At 32.5% G+C, this 26391-nt stretch overlaps 1 protein-coding gene across 6 annotated transcripts in view; it reads right to left on the reverse strand.

Annotated features, from left to right (window-relative positions):
• Positions 1 to 3696: 3696 nt before the first annotated feature.
• LOC134722209 (putative per-hexamer repeat protein 5) overlaps positions 3697 to 26391 on the reverse strand; it is a 43092-nt gene continuing 20397 nt past the window's right edge. For 4 of the 6 annotated variants that reach the window (XM_063585814.1, XM_063585815.1, XM_063585816.1 and 1 more), the window contains 13 exons: positions 25536 to 25649; positions 22267 to 22515; positions 21720 to 21749; positions 18175 to 18291; positions 17452 to 17514; positions 16150 to 16194; positions 14991 to 15005; positions 14677 to 14709; positions 10799 to 10918; positions 8423 to 8530; positions 6429 to 6509; positions 5809 to 5920; positions 3697 to 3861 (listed from right to left, as the gene is read on the reverse strand). In XM_063585814.1, coding sequence (XP_063441884.1) covers positions 3735 to 3861; positions 5809 to 5920; positions 6429 to 6509; positions 8423 to 8530; positions 10799 to 10918; positions 14677 to 14709; positions 14991 to 15005; positions 16150 to 16194; positions 17452 to 17514; positions 18175 to 18291; positions 21720 to 21749; positions 22267 to 22515; positions 25536 to 25649 — 1214 coding nt within the window. In that variant the 3' untranslated portion in view covers positions 3697 to 3734. Of the gene's footprint in view, positions 3862 to 5808; positions 5921 to 6428; positions 6510 to 8422; positions 8531 to 10722; positions 10756 to 10798; positions 10919 to 14676; positions 14710 to 14990; positions 15006 to 16149; positions 16195 to 17451; positions 17515 to 18174; positions 18292 to 21719; positions 21750 to 22266; positions 22516 to 25535; positions 25650 to 26391 lie in introns of all 6 variants that reach the window. The other 2 variants (XM_063585813.1, XM_063585817.1) reach the window with 2 other exon arrangements.

Raw genomic sequence — 26391 nt, forward strand, 5'->3', positions numbered from 1 at the left:
GCCCAAAAGAAAATACCACAACACAACAATGCATTTGCGAGATGAATAAGTCCCGAGACAAGCCAAAAAACATTGCCAAATAAAATCAAAAGTCATTGAAGATCTGTTGGTGACCTTCTGCTGTTGTCTGTTCTATGGACGGGTTGTTGTCTTTTTGACACATTCCCCATTTTCATTCTCAATTTTAGTATATAAAATAGTAGTATACCGCTGTGCAATATTCATCAATCGGAAATGCTGGAATTCAGAACTAATGTCAAATCAGATAGGTTATAAAACTAATACTGAAAGTAATACGGTTCCCTGGCCGTATTCGTTACAACTTTTTGGAACTGTTGGTCCTCGACGATCTATAATTCTGTACTCGTTTTGGCTTTCAAACTTTTTTTTATCTGATCATAGTTTTGTGTGGACGTAACGCACGTGTGGCGTAATTTTTTGTAACCTTTTAATGGCTATTATTCATTTGTTTCTCTGTCCTATCTTTTCTTCCATTTTTTTTATTGTGGCCCTGTCGTGTAATGTTGTCATTTTATAGTTATAATTCACATTGCCATTAAAGCTGGAGGTTTGTCATGCAACAAAACCAGGTTCAACCAACCATTTTTTCATAAAATGCCCTGTACCAAGTCAGAAAAATGCCATTGTTACATTATAAAATTGAGAAAGAAAATGGGGAAATGGAAATTAACTCATCATAGATACCAGGACTAAATTTTGTATATACGCCAGACGCGCGTTTCATCTACAAAAGACTCATCAGTGACGCTCGAATCCAAAAAAAAAAAAGCCAAATAAAGTACGTAGTTGAAGAACATTGAGGACCAAAATTCCTAAAAATTTTGCAAAATCTAGCTAAGGTAATCTATGCCTGAGGTAGAAAAGCCTTAGTATTTCAAAATTCTAAATTTTGTAAACATATAATTTATAATATAACCATATCAATGACAATTCATGTCAGCACAAAAAGTGCTGACTACTTGGCGGATATAATAGTTCGTGTCTGTGTGTGTTACATTTTGGTGTTGTGATTCTGTTGTGTCGTAGTTTTCTTATATTTCACATATTTCCCTCAGTTTTAGTTTGTAACCCGGATTTATTTTTTCTCTATCGCATTATGAGGTTTGAACAGCGGTATACTACTGTTGCCTTTATTTTTTTATTGCTATTGTAAGGTTAAAGGTAATGTACAGAGATTTCTTTTTGTGGAAAATGGTGGATAAAATCTTATGATTGATGTAACATTGTTTGTACACATTGCCACATAGATATAGGAAGATGTGATACGAGTACCAACGAGAAAACTCTCCAGCAAAGTAACAATTTATAAAAGTAAACCATTATAGGTGAAGGTACGGCCTTCCACACGGATCATTGGCTCACAACGAACAAGAAAGCTATAAAGTGCCCCACAAATTACTAGTGTAAAATCATTGAAACACGAAAACCAACGGTAAAAACGAGAAACGTCTTTTTCGGAGACTTATAAGATCAAGTAAGTAATATATTGGAGAATATGATTGATTTCAAATTTTTAAATGTTCAAGTGGTTTTTTTTCTCTCACCAAATACGTCATACCATGTGATTTATCAACTATACAAAGGTTGATCCTGCTACTATTTACACCACTTGGTTGATGTCCCTGCTGGCGGACGTTTCGTCCGCGAAGTTATCACCAACCCAGTAGTCAACACTTCGATATTGACATGAATGTCAATAATGTAGTAATTTTTATAAATTTCCTGTTTACAAAACTTTGAGTTTTTCGAAAAACTACGTATTTTCTTACCCCCTGCATAGATTACCTTAGCCGTATTTGGCACAACTTTTTGGAATTTTGGACCCTCAATGCTCTTCAACCTTGTACTTATTTGGTTTTATACATATTTTGATATGAGCGTCAGTGATGAGTCTTTTGTAGACGAAACGCGCGTCTGACGTACTAAATTATAATCCTGGTACTTATGATTACTAATACTTCAAAAGCTTTGTTCTCAACCGACCCTCATTGTCAATGAAGTTACTCTAGATATAAGGCTGACTTAATTGTGTCTGTAGTATCTTTTATCTCTAGTTCGAAAGGATATATTCTGTATTATTTAGTTTAGAGAACACGACGTATATAGCGGAACGTGACTCACCCAATTATATTATAATAGTTTTTGTCTGTGGAATATGTGTTACCATTATTAAAACTTATCAAATATACAAGGCAGATAACTTGGCACGTGAAAAATACATTTTGTTTATAGAAAACGTGTTTTACAAACATTTTAACTTTAGGATAAGATAAAGCATATGATCTGGACGACTCGTTTAGGTTTTGTTTAGCTATTTTTTTATCAACGACAAGGTGTGTATTATTTAGCAATATACTTTCATATATGAAGTATCCATTTTCGAAAACTCGAAACACAAGTAAGCTTGCATGATATCACAAGCGTATATAACTCATGTAAGGATATCGTATTGAATAATAAAAACCTCGTAATTTATATACTAGTACTATTCCTTTGAAAAAGAAGGGAAGTATGCGAGTTTTGACAAACCGCTGAAACTAAAACAGCTACTGAAATATTCTGCGAATACGAACTACTTTTTGATATTCATTTTTTTATAAATCAAGCAAAGTGAGAAATGTGAAAAGTATTTAAATATTCTTTGGCTAGTTTGATTGAGGGTACCAACAATGCTCATGTTTTAACACGAAACATCAGTGTTATAGAAAATTTATATGGGTATTTACACTTTTGGTAGCAAACTGTAATTTGTCTCCGAATAACATAATTTCGGCCTCGATAAAGCTTCTGACGTCAAGCAAGAATCACTTTTTATTTGACGTCAAATTTTTTAATATTATTGTAAATGTTATGGATGCTTGTGTGATTATACAAAATAAGGTCAATGTCAGAAAAATATATACTTTTTAAATGAGGCTGAGATACTGGGTAAAGGAGCCTGTACAATTCAGTGGTTGTCGATTGTTTATGTGTTACATATTTGTTTTTCGTTCATTTTTTCACATAAATAAGGCCGTTAGTTTTCTCGTTTGAATTGTTTTACAGTCTTATCGGGGCCTTTTATAGCTGACTATGCAGTATGGGCTTTGTTCATTGTTGAAGGCCGTCCGGTGACCTATAGTTGTTAATATTTGTGTCATTTTGGTCTTTTTTGGATAGTTCTCTCATTGGCAATCATACCACTTCTTCTTTTTTTATATTGGTTTAACCGAACCCTTCCCCAGTTTTGTGCCATATACAACAAGTTTATACTTTTATGACATTGAACTAAAATTGTTTTTATTGCAACTTGAATCAACACATGGACAGCTATTAAAATTGTAACTTAAAATTCCAACGTATTTTTTTTCCCTTATGAACCCCTGACTGTTGAAAAAGTGTTCCATGGTGAAATTGACATTGAAAATAAACACTACTAGCTACAGTATAAATACGCCTATTGTTAATATAACTTGAAATAATTCAAAACACTTTTATAAAGTTTTTCTATAGACATATTCCCTTGGTCAGATTCAATAGAACTGTTAATAATTATTTGTTTTCAATGTTTTTCCACGTCGTTAATAATTGAGCCTTAACGATGTTTTGATATAAGCATCCCTTATAATTCTAACATACACTGTTGTATTCAACCAAAAGTATTACATTCTAGGCTTTGAATAACAAGTAAGTATAAAAAAATCCACTATTTAATGATGTATTATATGTCCTTGTTATTGTGGTGTATATCCTGGTGGATATTGAATCTGTACAGTTGGGGGACAACTGGGGGTTTGACAACACATTCCTGCTGCGGGTTGCTGCATTGTACATACACTAGGTAAATTAAACTGTACACATCTACAATAAATAAAAAGAAGAAAATATAACACATGTAACACAAAGTAAGTTAAACTGTACACATCTACAAAGAATAAAAAGAGGAAAATATAAATAAAAGTCATAATGAAGTTTTCATACAATTATTTTACTTATTTGTAATACTTGTGTTACTTGATATATTTGAGTTGAAGAAATCTGAAGACATGCTTCGAAGAAAGTGATGCATCAAACTTTACCCTTTTGCAGCAGATCATAATGATTGGTTCATGGTTGATTACAGTAAAGATTTTCAGTTCAATGCTCTCCTTAGAAATTTGGAAATATTAATCATACGAACACACTTTTAAAATAATGACTATTCTTAACGTAGAAATTTAAACAGTGATACTGTCTATTTTTCCATTTTTTTTCCATTAAAATTAATAAATGCCTCTTAACCAATTGAAACCCGTAAGACTAGTTCCAACAAAAACCTTGTAATTCATTGGTTGTCGTTTTTTTATGTGTAACATTTTTTTTTCGTTCTATTTTTTATATAAATAAGGTTGTTAGTTTTCTCGTTTGAATTGTTTTACATTGTCATTTCTTGCTGACTATGCGGTATGGGCTTTGCTCATTGTTGCATTGTTGAAAGCCGTACGGTGACCTATAGTTGTTTATTTCTGTTTCATTTCGGTCTCTTGTGGACGGTTGTCTCATTGGTAATCATACGGTAATCATACATATGAATTTCACACCACATCTTCTTTTTTATTCTTGATGCGGTATGTGATTCTTTTTAAGGTTTGTACTTTTTTTTTAAAATAATTGTGAATTTGGACTTTAAATATTAAATTGATGTTTATTTTGCATTTGGTTCTGTATATTTTGTAGAGTTTGGCCAGACTTTAACCTTTGACCAAGTTTCGACATTATCTTTTCGTTGTTGTTCTGGTGTCGTCTGTTTATCTTGGACTTCTGATGGTTAAAGGTCACTTCACTTTACATTTCTGTAATTTATTCTTACATACTTTTGATTTTTTAACCCTCTATGCGTCCATTGCCTATGTAAATTTTAAAATTGTTTGTATGCACATTGAACGACAAATTTATGTGACGTATATAATTTTTCTGACGTCGGACACTCAAGTAGATCCATGTGTTCGTGGATAGGTTTTTGTGTCCTGTTAAATTGTTCCTTTTAAAATTTTTGGATTCTCATAAATTCTATGTATAACTTTTGGACTAGTTTGATTTCTGTAATTTATTCTTACATACTTTTGATTTTTTAACCCTGTCTGCGCTCATTGCCTATGTAAAATTTAAAATTGTTTATAATCCAGGTACTTTGGATAACTATTGTATGCACATTGAACGACAAATTTATGTGACGTATATAATTTTTCTGACGTCAGACACTCAAATCAATCCATGTGTTCGTAGATAGTAGATGTTGTTGTGTCCTGTTAAATTGTTATACGATGATGACTGATGTTCCCATATTTTGACTATTTTATTGATTGTGACTGTTTATTTAACGCATCATGTAAATGTAACGGAATTTGATGAGACTGTTATTAAAGTGAGAGGGTTAGTGCTATAGAACCAGGTTTAATCCACCATTTTCTACATTTGAAAATGCCTGTACCAAGTCAGTAATATGACAGTTCTTGTCCATTCGTTTTTGATGCGTTTTGTTTTTTTGTTTTTTGATTTTGCCATGTGATTATGGACTTTCCAAATTGATTTTCCTCTGAGTTCAGTATTTTTGTGATTTTACTTTTTATTATTTTCAACAATTTTTATTTCATACCCCTGCAACCGTAAAACTACTATAACTCAAAGTTACAATGAATAACACTGATTGTCGATTATGCAGTCCCGTTTAGGCATATTCAGATGTACATTGGTATGTACCAAACAATAACAAAGACTGGCATTTAGTATAGCTCATCTTTTGGCATTTGAACACGTCCATTTACTTACAATGATTGACAGTTGTACATTCCTGATGAGGCGTTTGTACATGTGCACTGGTATTTACATCCATCCTTCCATTTCTGACCTTGCTGATATACTTGATTATTATACACACAACCTAAAATAGATAACTCTTGTAGTTGATATTTTTCTCTGAGTTTTGGTTTGTGGCCGGATACTTTTTCACTGAATCGATTTATGACTATTGAACAACGGTATATTACTGTTGTCTTTATTTTACACACAAACTCAAATAGATAACTTTCAGTTTGGACATCAATATTATAAACACCAATCTTAAAAACAATTAACACAGCTTGTTAAACCATATACATTAAAAACAAACTTAAAACAAATTTGTTAATATCTTACGTCTGATATTCTAACTAACTTGTCTTTTTCATTTTTAGCCATGGCATTGTCAGTTTATTTTCGATTTATGAGTTTGAATGTCGCTTTGGTATCATTCGTCCCTCTTTAATAATGTATCACAATATTTGTCGGCGTTATTGACCATGTCTACTATTGGTGAGAATGACTGTCTAAAGCTATCTATTATATTGGAATTTTACCTGTATATTGTACAACATGACTGTCTAAAGCTACCTATTATATTTGACTATTACCTGTAGATTGTCCGACATGTCCAGCTCCAGTTCCTGTTCCTGTGTTGACCATAGTACCACCACTTGTCATTCCACTGGTTGCTAAAATAAATACATCAATTATACATTCTTAAAACTTAAAGTCTATGATGAAATATTGTACATTTATCAGTATCGAAAGTCTTTTTAGAATGGGCATGGTAAATCAGCTGTCTCATAAAGGATATTCAAATAACATGTGTTTCCCTATCCGAAATGGAATCTCTTTCTGTCAGTCTAAGCTTTCCGCCCTTCATTCATATCAGATTACTTAAGGTGTTCGTGTTGCGCCGTCATTAGTTTTCTTTGTAGTGTTCATTACAATGTTGATTGTATATTCGGTCGTTTTTCGATTTTGGTGCCATGGCGTTGTCAATTTTTCACCATTATATACACCTTATAGCTATTTGTCACAAATGTTTCCGTAAAATGTGACGTCACAAAAGAAAAAAGTATGACGCCACATAGGAAAAGTGATTGCATACCTTCAATTGAAGTAAGTTTTTGGGTCGCATGTTGTATAATCTCAAATAGCGATAAGATCTCGATTTTTTTTAACCTTGGCCTAGCTTCAAATACAATACGGTTATCTATCTCTATTCTAATATCAGTCCATTTCAGTTATTATTTCGGAATACAATTCCATAAAACGAAAATTCAGCGAGAACGCTTCTGGTGTCAAATAATGTAACCGCATGTCGTTTTCAGGCTTCTCGTTTTACTCAGAACATAACCAAATTAAATTGAAAAAAAACCAAACAAGAATGTGTTCATAGTACACGGATGCCCCACTCGCACTATCATTTTCCATGTTAAGTGGACCGTGAAATCGGGATAAAAACTCTAATTTAGCATTTAAATTAGAACAATCATATCATAGGGAACATGTATACTAAGTTTCAAGTTGATTGGACTTCAACTTCATCAAAAACTACCTTGACCAAAAACATTAACCTGATATTTGCACCATCATTTTCTATGTTCAGTTAACTGTGAAATTGGTATCAAAACTCTAATTTGGCATAAAAATTAGAAAGATCATATCATAGGGCACATGTGTACTAAGTTTCAAGTTGATTGGACTTCAATTTCTTCAAAAACTACCTTGACCGAAAATGTTAACCTGATGCGGGACAGACGGACGAATGGACAAACAGACGGGCGAACGGACGCACAGACCAGAAAACATAATGCCCCTCTACTATCGTAGGTGGGGCATAAAAAGGTAACTTTTGATATTTTAAATAATTAATCAAAGAAATAAAACAACAGCACATTCCAGGAATAAAATTTCGGCTTCCCCGAGCTACATACAAGTAGACAAATATAGATCGAAAATATAAAACTTTTTGCTGTCCTCCGATCAGATCCATTTATACAAAATTATTCCATTATAAATCATCCTCCGCCTTGCATTTATTTGAGCCCGAATAACTGATGTATAGTTTATTGTTATCGTTTTTCATTGTAATGTACAACCAGGGAACTATCAACCAGAGTTTAATTGATGTTAGCACATGTAGGTATCCGTTCGGCTTTCTACCATGAGCCAAAGTACATACTTTATAGTCATATATAAGAGATCCGGACATGTTTACCAACATACAGAGTAAACATTGAGAAAACATCAAGCAATACATTATGTATATCTCGTCAACATATGACAACCAATTAGCAATACATTATGTATTTCTAGTCAACACATGTCAATTATCTTTTAAAGAAGCCTGTGAAAATTCTAATTCACATCGGTTCTTTTTTACTATATTATTTAAAACTCGTTTGAACTCTGTTGAATAGTTGTCTCAATGACATCCTATCATGTCTCGCTATTTTACAATGATACCTTGATACCTTTGCGAAAGCACAACATATTAATTTTTCCTTCGTGAAATTCTAGAAAAAATTTGAATGCTAAAATCACAAAATGTTTTACAGCATAAAACGACAAACAAAAATTGTAGGTTAATACATACCACAATATGCACAACAATTGTCTTGCACCCATCCGGCGTATTTACTGTCGGTACATACGGTCTTTCCATAGGAAGCACAGTTTGTACCTGGTTTGTCTACACATGATCCTGAAAATTTACAGTTAATTAAATGGATAATTTTACATTAGTGTGAAGTCATACATATCATGTACGCTTTAGATTGTTTCGTACAATATAAAAACATTTCACACACCATTTATTAAATAGACAACGTCGTGAAAATGGGAGTTATAAACATTGATTATTATTTCTAAACGGTTTAAAGATCATCACAGTGATCCGGCTTCATATACCTTATTTCTACACGGTTTAAAGATCATCACATTGATCCGAAAGCTTCATATACCTAGATCATCACATTGAATAATCCGAACGCTTCATATACCTTATATGTACTAATATATACATCGTTTAAGAAATAAAACTAGACTTTATGACAAAAATATGAATGTGAAGGCGGTTGAAATTATAGCAAGTTTACAATAATTATGAATGAGAAGCTACACACCTCAAAGATAATCAATAATACTTATCAAACAGCTACAAAGCAACACCAATTTTAAAACAAATAATATCAATATTCCATATAAAAATCTTCAAAAGATCGATTTTAAATTACAAAACTGATTCCTTGAAGAAAGGGATTGAAAAGTATAATTACAATCAAATCATGAACTCCGAGGATAATTCAAAACAGATTATGGCAAAATTAATAACTCAAACGAATGGACAAAAACTGTCATATTTCTGACTTGGAATAGGCATTTTATAAAGAAGAAGCACTGCATGTTATATGCAACTTATTTCTAGAATGATAACAAAAAAAATGCTGTATTTTGGGTTAAACAAATATGAAGATCTGATATAAAATATATGTACAAGAAGTTTTATTTTGATTGATTTATCATTATATAAATAACACATAGCTGAGAGGGTGATAGAGCAGATTGGTACCCCGGCTTTTTCGAGGGTTACCAATCTGCTCTATCACCCTCTCAGCTATGTGTTATTTAGTTTATTATACTAAATGTCCTATTATTTTTAAATTTATTTTAAAAGTTGTTTCTATCACGCCACGTACGTAACATCGTTACGGGTGTTAGAAAAAACAACAAAAGTTAAGCAAGATAATTTTTTTTTGATTTTGGCAGTCAAATAATAAAATATGGGCCAAAACGTAGAACTTAAGCAATTTGTTAAATTCACTGTCCTTTCAATTTTCGATTTATGATTGGTCTAGACGAGAGGGTAACATTCAAAAAAATTGTCACCCGCTCAGACATGTGATAGAGTAAATTAACACCCTCGTATTAGCCAATCAAAATATGGCATTTTTAAGTGAAGTATAATAATGCTTATTGTTGTATTTGTTGAGTAATAATGCTTATTGTTGTATTTTTTGAGTAATAATGCTTATTGTTGTATTTGTTGAGTAATAATTTGTTTTGTTTAAACATCAAATATCGGAAAGTATTCGCTGCTGATTGCTTACCTGTAAGAAAAAATAGGAAATAACATCGCTTTATATTAAGGTGGTTATGGGAGTCTAACTAAAAAATTATAGAATTTGTTTATACTTTGCCAAAACGTAGTATATATTCATATGTGTATTCAAAAATATAATACAAGTTATAGATAAACGCGATTTTTTTCAAGCTTCAGATAATGACAAAAAGACACATGTTGTATGGTTTTTACAGGAAAAACATCATTATGAGATTAGACGCTAAACTTAATGATAGAACTGTAAAATAAAATACGAGACGATAGCTTTTAAAAAATGCTTTCAGAATATCAAAAGAAAAGATTGTGCAGTTTTTCCGGCTAAAATTCAAAACAGCAAAATTCCATGTAGATTCCTTCAGAAAATGCACTTTTTCAGAGTTACTACTCCTTCAAACGACGATTCAAAAACCATTAAAAATAAAGCTAAAGTAATTAACACTGGTAAAAATATTAATATTTATAAGTAATAAACTTATAAATCTGTTCTTTTAAATGCAAATTCAAATTAGTTATCTGCATTCATGCATCAAATTTTGCTCACTAGATTGAAAATCTGGACTTGATGGTACATATTTACCCCCGGTCATGGTGCCTGATCCTGTCATAGTACCTTCATGAAATTACATCCCTTTAGATTAATGGTAAAATTGAGAATGGAAATGGGGAATGTGTCAAAGAGACAACAACCCGACCAAATAAAAAACAACAGCAGAAGGTCACCAACAGGTCTTCAATGTAGCGAGAAATTTCCGCACCCGGAGGTACATATTTACCCCCGATCATGGTGCCTGTTCCTGTCATAGTACCTCCATAAAATAACATCCCTTTAGATTAATGGTACATATTTACCCCCGGTCATGGTGCCTGTTCCTGTCAATGCACCTCCGGTACCAGTTCCTGTCAAGGTTCCACCAGTTCCGGTTCCGATCATGGTACCACCTGTACCTGTACCTGTACCTGTACCTGTACCTATCCAAATGAAGGTTTAAGATATATTATTAGATATTAGAAGAGATGGTATAGTGCCAATGAGACAACTCTCCATCCAAGTCATAATTTGTAAAAGTATAGCATTACAAGTAATATTAGATTATGATAAATAACTTTCTTTATAAATTACGTTCTCTATTGATGAATTGAGAAATCTTTGAAACAAAACAGGAAAAGTTGACTTCAGATAAATTTTTTCAGTTTTGTGTACCTGCAACAGTGTTTTTATCATACATATATGGAATTATACTTCTCTAATTTTGGGGCTATTTTCACATTTCCTCAGCGGTGGGAGAAAAACGTTTCTCATTAAAAGTGAAATATCTGTTCTCTGTAATTTGTCGAAATTTAATTGTGAAGTTACATTTTTTTTTCCATTTCTTCTGAATTTCCTATTGTGACGTCATTAAAAAGCCGATCATATCTGATGACGTCATAAATAAGAAACACAACTTTCTGCCAATGTTTGAATAGAGAGGATAACAAAAATCAGATTCAAGCACTATAACTCGTGAACTATGATATTTCTCCACTCTCAACAGTTTAATTTTAATTATTTATAAAGCTCGACAAGCCTCGCTCTTTACGGCCAAACGATACAGTTACAGGAGAGGTAATGACGTTGCTAACATGGCTAACGTTAATTGTTATTTTCGCGACGTTAAACTGTGACTTATTGGGAAAAGATGCAGTTTTCGAGTGACTTTTATCATTCAAACTGATTAAACTTGAAAACGAATTCATGGAGAGACGTAAGCATAACGGGAAACAAGACAAGGACACTGAGACAGGAGTAAGGTTGAAAACAAAAAAGAGAGACGTAAGCATAATGGGAAACAAGACAAGGACACTGAAACAGGAGTAAGGTTGAAAACAAAAAAGAGAGACGTAAGCTTAATGGGAAACAAGACAAGGACACTGAGACAGGAGTAAGGTTGAAAACAAAAAAGAGAGACGTAAGCATAATGGGAAACAAGACAAGGACACTGAGACAGGAGTAAGGTTGAAAACAAAAAAGAGAGACGTAAGCTTAATGGGAAACAAGACAAGGACACTGAGACAGGAGTAAGGTTGAAAACAAAAAAGAGAGACGTAAGCTTAATGGGAAACAAGACAAGGACACTGAGACAGGAGTAAGGTTGAAAACAAAGAAGAGAGACGTAAGCATAATGGGAAACAAGACAAGCTAGGACACTGAGACAGGAGTAAGGTTGAAAACAAAAAAGAGAGACGTAAGCATAATGGGAAACAAGACAAGGACACTGAGACAGGAGTAAGGTTGAAAACAAAAAAGAGAGACGTAAGCATAATGGTAAACAAGACAAGCTAGGACACTGAGACAGGAGTAAGGTTGAAAACAAAAAAGAGAGACGTAAGCATAATGGGAAACAAGACAAGGACACTGAGACAGGAGTAAGGTTGAAAACAAAAAAGAGAGACGTAAGCATAATGGTAAACAAGACAAGGACACTGAGACAGGAGTAAGGTTGAAAACAAAAAAGAGAGACGTAAGCATAAAGGGAGACAAGACAAGGACACTGAGACAGGAGTAAGGTTGAAAACAAAAAAGAGAGACGTAAGCATAATGGAAAACAAAACAAGGACACTGAGACAGGAGTAAGGTTGAAAACAAAAAAAGAGAGACGTAAGCATAATGGGAAACAAGACAAGGACACTGAGACAGGAGTAAGGTTGAAAACAAAAAAGAGAGACGTAAGCATAATGGGAAACAAGACAAGGACACTGAGACAGGAGTAAGGTTGAAAACAAAAAAGAGAGACGTAAGCATAAAGGGAGACAAGACAAGGACACTGAGACAGGAGTAAGGTTGAAAACAAAAAAGAGAGACGTAAGCATAATGGAAAACAAAACAAGGACACTGAGACAGGAGTAAGGTTGAAAACAAAAAAGAGAGACGTAAGCATAATGGGAAACAAGACAAGGACACCGAGACAGGAGTAAGGTTGAAAACAAAAAAGAGAGACGTAAGCATAATGGGAAACAAGACTAGGACACTGAGACAGGAGTAAGGTTGAAAACAAAAAAGAGAGACGTAAGCATAAAGGGAGACAAGACAAGGACACTGAGACGGGGGTAAGGTTGAAAACAAAAAAGAGAGACGTAAGCATAATGGAAAACAAAACAAGGACACTGAGACAGGAGTAAGGTTGAAAACAAAAAAGGACACATAGTCAGAATCATGATTGTAAATAACAAGAAAAAACAAATCAAGGTTCCACAAGTTATAACGACACATTGACGTGACTGAAGTCGAAAACAACATACAGACATATACAGCCCTGAGCTAGGCAGAAAACAAAAAAGGAAACAGAACACACATGAACAATTTTTTTTAACACGATACCAATACAAAGAGGCAGTAGCTGTAATCACATCATGTAGACACAAAGACAGAAGAACTGTCGAATTCAAGACGAAGCCACCGATATAAGAGTCGTTGAACACAATACAAAGACAACCAGATACAGTTGAAAATAAAACTCAAGATAAAATGATGATAGAACGGACGACAAAACTAGTTGTAATGAAGGCTTATAACAGACTTGTATACTTAACAAAAAAGCGGTAAGAACTCATTCATAAACGAATGTGACGGCTGATAAATGGAGTTCAAAATTTGTATTAAAGTCAATGAGATTGATATATACATGTTCTGCCAAGTTTAGATGAGACCCTACATTGTTATATACATGTGCTGCCACGTTTAGATGAGATCCTACATTGTTATATACAAGTGCTGCCACGTTTAGATGAGATCCTACATTGATATAGACATGTGCTGCCACGTTTAGATGAGATCCTACATTGTTATATACATGTGCTGCCACGTTTAGATGAGATCCTACATTGATATATACATGTGCTGCCACGTTTAGATGAGATCCTGCATTGTTATATACATGTGCTGTCACGTTTAGATGAGATCCTACATTGATATAGACATGTGCTACAAAGTTTAGAGTTTGCAGACTAGATAAAAGGACAATACTGTTCAATCTTTTTTTTCAAATTAAAATCAAAGCTTTGCCTCCAATAACATTTCATGTTGGGAGGAAATGAACAGGATTATTACAAATTGCCAAAACCTACTACATTGCACTTTTGAGCCATCTTTTGGTATTCATACTTTAATTCCATGATCCAAAGTACAGTAAAATGTTGTGAAGATTTCAAAGAAATCTCATGAAGCGGACAGACTTATAACAATGTATAATTTAAACAAAGATTGGAAGACATTTCTTTTTTAAATCATAATATAAATTCATTATTTATATACTCTACCTCTTAAATTGACTGACAAATAATTGTCATTAATTAGTTACATTTTGTAGGTTGAATTTGTCTACTTTTTCTCTGTCCTTTGAGTTTATATAGCTCTTGAAGAAGAGGGACACAAGATACCAGAGGGACAGTCAAACTCACAGATCGAAAATAGACTGACAAAACCATTACGACTGTTTCGGTTCTTATAAAATATTTGGCATTGAAATATTCGGCCTTTAGAGTTCCAGATGAAGGTTAAACCAGAAAAAGCCGCTTTGGCTCCTGATATGTACAAAGTGTTTTTTTAAAGAACGAAAACTCCCAAGCTGATTACGAATATCTGTAAATATACTTAACTGTAAATGTTCTTATCTATAAATAGACTTACCTGTAAATGTTCTTATCTATAAATAGACTTACCTGTAAATGTTATCATCTATAAATAGACTTACCTGTAAATGTTCCTGTTCCAGTTCCTCCAGTACCTAACAATTAATACAGGTATTGCATTAACATATATATAATGATATCACTCAAATTCGATTAGCTGTATTTTGCCTGTAGCTTAAATCGTTCTTTAATATTTCATAGAGACGACGTAACGAAGTATTTTGAAGATGAAAAAGAGTTTCCGCTTAATCCACACAATCTCCATTTGCAAAAAAAAATGATGAAGGGTTTCTTCGCAATAAAAAGCAATTAAGAAAATAAGCTCAAACTTTATTTTAACAAGATGCAGATTTAAAGGATAGAACTTTATAATTACCTGTCATGGTTCCTCCTAAAATATAAAAGTATATCATCACATCAGAACTGTTGTTTTTTAACTTTTAGATTTAATTCTGTTGCACAAAATCAACATTTTTTTTTTTTTCATATGGAGATAAATAATAAATTGTAAGGTGTAAATACCCCCATATAACTTGAATAAGATAACGCAACAATTTATTAAAAGCTAATCAAAATAAAACTAAACTGATTTTATAGTTCGTTCTTATGTTGTACTGTACTACCAGTGTCCTAGGTTAGGGGAGGGTTGGGATCCCGCTAACATGTTTAACCCCGCCACATTATTTTTGTATGTGCCTGGCCCCAGTCAGGAGCCTGTATTCCAGTGGTTATCGTTTGTTTATGTGTCACATATTTGTTTTTCGTTCATTTTTTCATATAAATAGGGCCGTTAGTTTTCTTGTTTTCTTGTTTTACATTGTCTTATCGGGGCCTTTTAGAGCTGATTATGAGGTATGGGCTTTGCTCATTGTTGAAGGCCGTACAGTGACCTATAGTTGTTAATGTCTGTGTCTTTTTGGTTTCTTGTGGACAGTTGTCTCATTGGCAATCATACCACATCTTCTTTTTTTTTATAACAGAGCAATACAGTCTTGACTTTCAAATAGTCGGTTAGTTTTTCTGATGAAGTTTAATCCGAAAAAAAGTTTTGGACCCATGTCATTTATAAAGTGTTGTTTTCATTTTGTATGACAGGATTTACATTTTTATCACATTATTCGCAATTTTCATTTTTCATCATAACATATTTCATGAATATTACTAAACATTTAAAAAAAAACTCCAAGGAAGTCCCTTATCAAATGGCAATAACAAACATATCAAACGAATATTGGAAGACAACTTTCATATTCCTATCTTGGTTCAGACATTTACTTAGTAAATGGTGGCTTAAATATGATTATTCAGCTAACAAAACCTATGAAAGTCGTATACAATTCCAATAAATTGACATCAATGTCAGGATTCACAATTATTGCTGAAAAAGTATTTTCTGCACTTATGGCCTACGAAATATTATTTGAATTTGATATTTCCAAAGCCACAAGTATGTAAGATAACAGCCCGTAATCTATGGTCAACACCCTCGATATATGATATACTAGTAATGAAAGGTGTTTTATTTCTGTAATTACCTGGATAGTGTGTTCCAGTGTTTGTGTACTTGGTTCCAGTGTATACTACAAAAGTGATAAAAGTGAATTTTATATCATCGTCAAAATAAAATTTGTTCGTATATATACAACAGATACAAATCTTTCATGAAATTCTTAACCGAACAAACAGCATTATTTCAAAATATTCAATAATGGCAACAGTATTACACCGCTGCTCTATTAATTATACGGGTAACAAACGAAATCCGATTGAAAAACAATCAGACAATAGAAGAAAACAATTCAAGATATGAAATGATCATTTATACATGTTATAATTATATTTTTTTACTCATGATTCATCCATCTTAAAACAAATAAGCTAATGAATATAAATATCTAGTAATCAAACAACAAAGTAATTTTTTTTTGCGCTAAAGTTTGCCATTAAATTTGATTTCTAATAATTATTTAACATTTAACATAATTTTATTCCATGAATGATTCATAAAAACTACTTTTGATTTGCTTAGATTAATGAGAGGCAAGAAAAAATAAATAAACTTTTTTTTCACAGTAAAATGTAACATTTGGTTGCACGTGCTACCCCTGGCGACGTCACAGCAATGCATAGGAAATCAAAAGAAAAGGTTGTTTCAAGGCTGAAGCATTAGTATGTGTTTCACTGTGGTGGATAGTTTTCTATTTGACCTTCATACTAAAAAGTGAAATCACTAAAAAACTGAAATCCGAAGAAAATTCTAAACGGAAAGTCCCTAATCAAATGGCAAAATAAAAAGCTCAAACACATCAGACGAATGGACAACTGTGCTCGTCCGTATACCCTAAGAATGAAATGTTTCTTTTTATCTACATTTATGGGGTTGTAAAAGAACAAAATCAACCTTTTTATCTTTTTTTGATATGGAGGTAACTAATAAACTGAAAATTGAAAATACCCCTATATAACTTCAATAAGATAACGCAACAATTTATTAAAAGCAAGTTGATCGTGTGCTCATTTTTAGTATGAATCACTTCTGCACTTCATATAAAATGTGATTTGTCAAACCAAATACACCAACTAAAATTTCACAAAAGAGCATTTGCTGTCTTCGAAGATGAGCAGTTAAAAGTAAAGCATGCCTTTCCTTGGCTAAGGCTCAGACGTGTGGCATATGATCTTTTCATAAGAATGTTATTTGTTGCTTTGATATCATTGAATAATATCAATCGTAAACAGCACACGTTCTATATTCAAACTGCTGTTGCCTTTGAAGCTGTAAAGCACATTTGATGACAGCATTAAGCGAAGCAAACAAATAAAGTTGTAAAACCAACCGTGTCCATCTGGAGTGTAGACCGGAATAAATCCGGTACCACCGTTACTTGATCCTGATAAATCTATTTAAGCGTACTAATCATTAATAAATGTCTTTTTTCAATGCAAGTTAAGAATTTCATTATTCATTTAAGCAAATTTTAATGACAGCAGACATTAAATTTTGTTCTTCAGGTATTAATTTCCGATTATCAATCTGTGATATTAAACAATTGTTCAAATGCCTGCTACCATTAACTTTAATAATTTTAATGTACCCAAAAATATTATAGAGCTAAATGTGAGATTCTTTGATGTTAATAATGTAGTGTATTGACTAAATAGAAATGTACAGAAACTGTTGTACGTTCGTTCTTCTCATTTTTCCGAAACCATTAAAGGCTTCGTTCTTTTATCATTTAGTTGTGTGCATCTTGCCGAGTCATAACGACAATTTTGTACCTTCGTTCGCTTAATTTGTCGACGTCATAACAAGACTCGTATACATTGGTTCTGATAAGTTAATAAGAAAGTAAGTAATAACTTTATTAAAAGAGGGTGACTCAAATGGCATTCACTCATCTACCTTGAGGTCCTAAACTTACAACTGATCAGTTGAGCGATCATGTTGTCTAAGTTACGGATCCTATTTGAGTTTCTTAAATGTGTATAACTCCACATGTCATGAAATAAATATGTAAGTATATTTGATGATATGATTCTCTGGGTCAGACAATACTTACATGCACATTTGTTGCATGTTTTGGCACAGTTGTCCTTTACCCAGCCAGCGTATGTGGGATCATTACATGTTTGTTGTCCATAGTCTGCACAGTTCTGCACGTGATCGACACAAAGCACTGTAATTGGATGATATTGTGAATTAATCATATGACGTAACACATTACTATTAGATAATTTTGTGAATGACGCACATTACAAACAACATTACAATTAGACAATTTTTTGATGATTAAAATAATGTACCCCTTTACATAAGTATTAGTTCATAATTATTAAAATCATTTAATTTCCAATAAAATTTAATTGTTCACATAACGTTTCATATGAATGAATTCATCACAGATACTAGGATTACAATTGTGTATGCCAGACACGGGTTTCGTCTTCGAAATATTCATCAGTGACGTTCGGATAAAAAAGCGTTGAAAAGGCTAAATAAACTAAGTGTGGAAAAGCATTTGCAATCTATAATATACATTATCTAATTTATTAAATAATCCTTGACATAGATATTTAATGCTGACTTAAATTCGGTACTGTGACATGCGGTCCCTCACGTTTTATTGATACTTTTTCGCCCTAAAGTTAGGCATGATTCCACTTTGTAAACACTGATAAATCAGTATGCATAAAGAGTAAAAACTCGAGCAGTAAGCCAAAGCTGATATTCGACAACATTAAGGTAAAATTGCAGATGCAAAGCAAACTTTGAATAAACATCATGCCAGCAGGGTACTCTTAAGAATAAGCAATATATACTAGTCAACAAAAGAAACGATACACAACTTTTTTTTCAAATTAAAGATGAAGTTTTCCATATTTAAGATAGTAATATATATAATGACCATGGAAATATTAATCCGTTTAAAAAAAAACATTGTTTTTGCTTTCATGACGTCATTTAGCGAAATATATTTTTTTTGACAAAATTTACATAAAACGACAATTTCAAAAACAGAAGTTCCAACTAATGATGATAACCTCTCATTTAAAGGTAAAGACAATGTTTGCCATCAATTCTTTTTTTTTTAATCATAGTTTCTTCGTTTATTTGTAAAGCAAAGTTGGGCCCCACAAGAAATCGTTAAAATGTATATGTTCCGGACCATATGAGTTTTTGGACCATACGCGTATGGTCATGACCATATGGGTATATACTCATATGGTCCGACCGAACGCGTATGGTCGGGGTAATTAACATTCTGTTTAAGCTTACTTTTAATACTTCTAAACTCTTCTTATGGTATGACCGTTCATGAAAAAGACGCTATCATATAGGTAATTTTATTATTATATCATGATAAAAAGATTAGCTAAATAAAAATTAGAAGTTTCACAAAGTTTATTTTACTTACTTGTCAAAACTATAATAAACACATTTTATACCGATGGTCATTACCGATGACCATTGTCGATTTGTTATTTCGGGCGAATGGCAATATGTCGACTTAAATAATTAAATTCCAAAAATTTCTTAATGAACTGTTACACAAGAAGTTACTAAAAAGTAACATAGTTTATTTTGAATGTCTTGTGAATATGGTGTCTTGCAGTAATTTTGCGATATTTGAGATCAAGTAAGAGTTTCTTAAAAACACCGTAGATATCCGAATGGTCAAAGACCTCGGTATCACTGTACGCAGCTGCAAAAAGGCTAGCTTTTCACTCGCAAACAAAAGGTGTAACTGAAAAGGATCGTGCACTTCCAAGACTCGCAAAGCAAAAAAGCCATGATACCGTCTGGTGGTAAATGTCACCCCAAGCGTACATGCAAGAATGTAACTAGCGATGAAAACTAACTACGGCATCAATATTTAATTTTTACGTAACTTTTGAATTATAAAATTAACAAACTGTCAAGTAACCATCATTGTTTTTTTAGATCAAGTTTTTGTATTATGGAAACGTTTATAATGTAATTTTAAAATAATACCTAAATGGTCTAAATACTCATATGGTCCGGCCCGTTAATAACCAAACGAGTATTATACTCATATGGTCCGACCATACGCGTACGGTCGGACCATACGCGTATGGTCGGACCATATGAGTATACGCATATTGTCATGACCATACGCGTATGGTCTAAATACCCATATGGTCCGAAACATATACATTATCAATCAATTTACAATGTGTAAAGTGAAATTCAAAAAAATCGGTAACGATATTAAAACTAATCAGAAAGGTTCCAAATTTACAGTGTGTTGTTTCCATATCTATAGCTTTGATTTTAGACGAAAACAATTTTATTTTTTTTTGCATTTTTTGAGCTTTCAAAAAACATTTGTTTTACCAAAAATTAATAAAAATAATATTCCAACCCATTAGTTACAACATAAACATAACTTGATTAGCATATTGAATATTTTAAACCAATTTGAAAATTCATTTAGTACTTCGAAAATTGTGTGTCGATTTTTAATCAAAACTTTTCGCAAAATAATTTGCACCCTATAATCGTTTACACGGAATTTAGTTACTTTCCGACAGGTTTTGATTTTCATTATCATATGTGCATATATTGCAAATGAACGCCTTTTAAAATAGTGGATCTCATTAGTTTTAATATTTAATACTTTTTGATACATTTTATTCCAAAGTCGTGTATCGTTTCTTTTGTTGACTAGTATAAAAGCTCTAAACATAATTGTACAGATTTCCTTACTTTTTAGTTGTGTGATACAAAATTTAATTTATATCACATATTTCTTAAATCAATAAAAAATAAATGTAAAAGAACTTGTTCGTAAGCTGCATGTTGTGTAAATTACTCCCATTGTATACGGATTATATTTTGAACATGTTGAACGGGTTATATTTTGAAGAAAACTCGCAATCATTGAATTTTGAAATAAGAAACGAAACAAGTGTCTTAAGAAACGATCTTAGGAAAATGAAAGGAAGACAGAATTGGTGGTCTTAATACTGTTTTTTTTCACTACATCACAGAAAAAGACAAATGTAAAGAACAACTATTTAGAAAAACAACCTAGGTGTTCCACTATTAATACTTTATTTCAATTATTTGTGAACAGATCGAGTTTTTGTGTGTATTATGTAAGAACATTATAACTATTCGATGAAAAAATATATTTTGCCAAATTAATTGAAATAAGTTGTATTGCTAATTCTATATATCAAAATGTGCAATTTTCAAAACAAAAAAATAATGATGGGTAGATTTCCTAGATGAAGGTAATTAGAGAGAAAAACTCATCAAAGATATAAAATATAGAAAGAAAGTTCTTTTGTCATTTTTTATTATACAAATAACCGAAATGTATCAAATATGCCATACATGATAATACCAAGGCATTTCATAAGATAATATCATTTTTCGTATACTCCTTGATTAACCGTTATATATGAGACACGACATCTTACCATAAAAGTATAATAGCATAAGCCATGTTAAAAACATGAAGCTTTCTTACTGTGACTTGACGCATAAGCCATGTGCAAAAACATGAAGCTTTACTTACTATTCCATGCAGCTTTACGTACTCTTTCCTGAAGCATAAGCGAATAAACAAGTTCTTACCTGTGTATGATCCAGAAATGACAGTGCCTCCTGTTAATATGCACAATTAGGTCAGCCAAAAGAATTACTTTATATTCAAATGATGATAAATTCTACTGATCCATTGCATCGAAAGTAAAACGGCCTTTCGCTAAACAAAACAGTTTTCATTGGTTTTAATCAACTAAATCGCCATTAAATATACTAGGCTTATAAATTAGTATGTCAGAACTAATGAAAATATTCTTTTTAAATAAATGGAAATATTGGGTTTACATCAACGAGACACAAACCGAGCGAAAAAATAACCACTAAGTATTAGAAATTTTAAGATTCAGAAAAATAATAATAGGAAAAGAGATTTCTAAGGTCAATTTAAATTATTTAAAAGTAAAAATTCTATCAATTTCGGATTTTCAGTAAGTTTTTCATTTGTTTGTCTTTATTTTTGATAACATTGAATTGTTTTTCTTATTTTTCAAATTAGGTTAAAAAAAAATTATTTAAAGTTTATCTAGCTACGAATCATGTCATTATAGAAGGATATTTTACCGGGTATATTCCCTACCTGTTCCTGTACCGGTCATGGGACCTCCTGTACCTGTTCCTCCTGTACCTGTACCTATCATTGTACCACCTGTTCCGGTTCCCGTACCTGGTGTTCCGGTTCCTGTTCCGCCAGTTCCTGTTCCAATCATAGTTCCCCCAGTTCCGGTTCCCGTACCTGGTGTTCCAGTTCCTGTTCCGCCAGTTCCGGTTCCGATCATAGTTCCCCCAGTTCCTGTCATTGGACGTCCTGTATACATTGATCCTCCTGCTAAATTAGTCAGAAATAATGTAGTTACTATTTGTACTGTCCAGATTGTGTGTCTTCTATAATATGAGGCAGGCATTACCTGTGAAAGGGGACGAAGTCTGTATGATTTTTTTTTTAATTCAAACATATTAAAAAAAGGAAATACCGTAACGTTTCCGATTTTGGTTCTGTCGTTATGGATTTTAGTTGTGACGTTATTTAAGTTATGATGTCTTATTCAATGTAAACAAAGAAACGCTATCATTATGTAACGGTTTTTTCATACCAAACAATTATTTAAAAGCATCGAAATTGGTAATGAGTTCCTTCCTAATCCTATATTTTACTACACTAATAAATATATATTTTATTCAAAGTCTCATGCAAACAAGACCGGAAAGAGGCTGTTGATTTCTGCGCAGATGCGGGGATTTCAAAAAGTCTGAAATAAAAGGTTACGATTTTGGGTTCATCAGTAGAATGAATATTTCGGGAAATTTTCCCGAAATTGTTTTTTTATTTTTTATTTTTTTATTTTTCTACCGATATTTGGGACTTCGTGACTATAATAAATTATTAAACTATTTCAATCATAGAGTTTTAAGGAAGTTCGCGCCTCATGTTTTTGATTTTTTCCCAGATATTAGGTTTCCTCTAGTTTTATCCATGTAGTGCCATTACACAAATTTCCCCGCTAACCCACACCTTTCTTTCCCCGCTTACCCCTACCTTTCTTTTCATTATTCTATTACAAATAGTTTAAAAAATGCTATACAATTTTTGTTATTTCTTCATATCTTTTTTAATCGAAAAAAAGGTTGCCAATGATATAGGTATGGAAATTCAAGCGCGAATAATTTCCCGCTAAAATTTCAAAGTTTATATCTAGAAAACACACATACGAACTCATCATTTTTCTGCCTTTTTAGTCCTTTTATTTAGTATTATTTTATAACATTCTTTTAACAAGAATGTGTCCATAGTGGACGGATGCCCCACTCGCACTATCATTTTCCATGTTCAGTGGACCGTGAAATTGGGGTCAAAACTTTAATTTTGCATTAAAATTAGAACGATCATATCATGGCGAACATGTGTATTAAGTTTTAAGTTGATTGGACTTCAACTTCATCAAAAACTACCTTGACCAAAAACTTTTCCCTGAGGTGGGACGAACGGACGAACGGACGCACAGACTAGAAAACTAAATGCTCCTCAACTATCGTATGTGGGGCATAAAAAACTTGTTAATGAGTAGCGAACATTTTTATTACGAAAGTAAGAAAGCAATCAAGTGGAAAATAAATCAACTTCATATACCGTCTACTAGGTGACGTAATAATGGTTCCTACGATCTTAGAAAAAGAGATTCAGTTTCTGACTTAGAAGAAATACAACTGTTGTTTGTTTTTTTCCGACGTAGTCGGTATATTTTCGTTTTGTGCACTTTGCACTTAAGGACGATTCACTATGGCAACAGACTACGCATGCTCGAAAATCCTTTCTGTGATTGGACCAAATGCTGTCATGGTGGGTGATTTGGTTGTGTTTGAAAAAACGTCTCGAAAATTATATCGTGATGGAAAGCAAGTGAAAAACTATAAATATTTGAACTAGATCTTACAAAGATTTATATTTTTATTAAAATAATTGTTTCTTCAATAGCTCTTTGCATCTATGACAGCTGTTTATTCGGGACAATTATATAATTTTTAATATAAACTTTGTTGTACGAACGTACATGACTTTTAGAACGCACCTACGCATGTGAGATTTCCGCGGGGTTTTGATAAATGTAAACAGAAAGATACTACTTATACTACCAATAGTTTCTAGCTTTGTTAACCATGAATTAAGTTTAATGTAAACAGTAGTAAATGTATATTTGTTTCTTTTTATTTGCACTAGATTTTTTGACAAATAAAAATTTTAGGTGTCATCACAATATTCTTATATATTATTGCCTTAATATAACCAGACTTAGTAAAGAATTTCTTGTAGTTACATTCAGATGGAGATTTTATTAAAGAGGTCCTGCATTAAGTCAATGTGCTTTTGAAGGTTATTGAAATGATAGTTTTAAACATATACTCAAATTTAAATACGTCGGATATCTTTTTTAAAGATAGTTCTTGTTAACTTTAACTTTTCAATGAATTTTAGGCATTAATTTTTTTATTAAAAAATAAGTATGGATGAATTTCCTTCACATGAAAATAAGGAAATGCACATTAACTTAATTAACGGTACCAATTTTCTTGCACCAGATTAATTTAGATGATGAATATGATATTAGAATTTACAGTAAATAAAGGAAGGTGACCGAAGGAGTAAATCTTATTCTTCACTCAAAGAACAGAAGATAAACACATAACTAGAAAAGGAAATATTCGACAGATTAAGATTGAGCTTGTGTGAACCCATTAACATCGATGGAGCATAAAGCATGCTAAAATAATTCAAACATGAAGCTGTTTTTAAACAATGTACTACCCAGAGAGAAAACACCAATCCTCTCGACGTATCGGATCGCAATAGGTTCCTTTTGTGAGCGGTTCATTTTGATGTTTTATGGTTAATGGAAGATGTCCGTTGTTATTCTGAATTTTACATGTTTTAATGCACTATATAAAAAAATTCTTATGCATTTCTCTTTGCAAAGTGTTCTTGCGTTTTTTAGTGCTGTATTACAGTCATATAGCGTTGTCATTTTAGCGATATTCTTTAACATTGTCATATAAGCGGGAAGTTTTGCTAGCCATAAACCCAGCTTCAACCAATTCAGGAATATACCCGTTGTTATCAAATAGTCTGTTTCTATGGATGTTGGCGTTTGATTTTGTTGCAGTTCAATGTTTCTGTTGTTCCGTTGTTTTCCTCTTATAGTTGATGTGTTTCCTTCGGTTCTAGTTTGTATCCCAGATTTGTGTTTTCTCTTAATCTATTTATGACATTTGAATAGCTGTATACTACTGTTGCTTTTATTTATATCTGACATATTAATATTAAATCATCTGTATTCTACTAGTTCAAATACTTACAACATAAACAGGTTCTAGCACAATTGTCCTTGACCCATCCTGCATATGTGGGATCTGTACATGTTCCACCTCGAGCATAACCGGCACAGTTTGAGAGTTTGTCAACACAAGTTACTGAAATATGAAAGAATGTTTCTCAATGTGATGAATAGAAAATTGATGTGATTTTTGTTTCTCAATTTGTGGCATGAAATTATCTCTACAGCGTTAATGATACTTTTTGGAATTTTGGATCCTCAATGCTCTTCAACTTTGTACTTGTTTGGCTTTATAAATATTTTGATATGAGCGTCACTGATGAGTCTTATGTAGACGAAACGCGCGTCTGGCGTACTAAATTATAATCCTGGTACCTTTGATAACTATATAAAGTAGGAACATCTTTCATAAATTTTCTTTTTGTATGGTCTGTTGTGTTTAAATGGGTAGCTATTGTTTCAGAAAAAGGGAGAAGGTTTGGGCCCATTAAAACGTTTAATCCCGCTGCAAATGTTTGCACCTGTCCTAAGTCAGGAATCTGATGTACAGTAGTTGTCGTTTGTTTATCTAATATATACGTGTTTCTCGTTTCTCGTTTTGTTTATATAGATTAGACCGTTGGTTTTCCCGTTTGAATGGTTTTACACTAGTAATTGTGGGGCCCTTTATAGCTTGTTGTTCGGTGTGAGTCAAGGCTCCGTGTTGAAGGCCGTACTTTAACCTATAATGGTTTAATTTTTAAATTGTTATTTGGATGGAGAGTTGTCTCATTGGCACTCACACCACATCTTCCTATATCTATCAACTGTTTTTTTTATTAGATTGCTCAATTTCAAATAAATGTTTATAATTTTGGCATTTTCAATTAATATTTGAT

Source organism: Mytilus trossulus, chromosome 6, assembly GCF_036588685.1.
Source record: "Mytilus trossulus isolate FHL-02 chromosome 6, PNRI_Mtr1.1.1.hap1, whole genome shotgun sequence".
NCBI classification, from domain to species: domain Eukaryota; kingdom Metazoa; phylum Mollusca; class Bivalvia; order Mytilida; family Mytilidae; genus Mytilus; species Mytilus trossulus.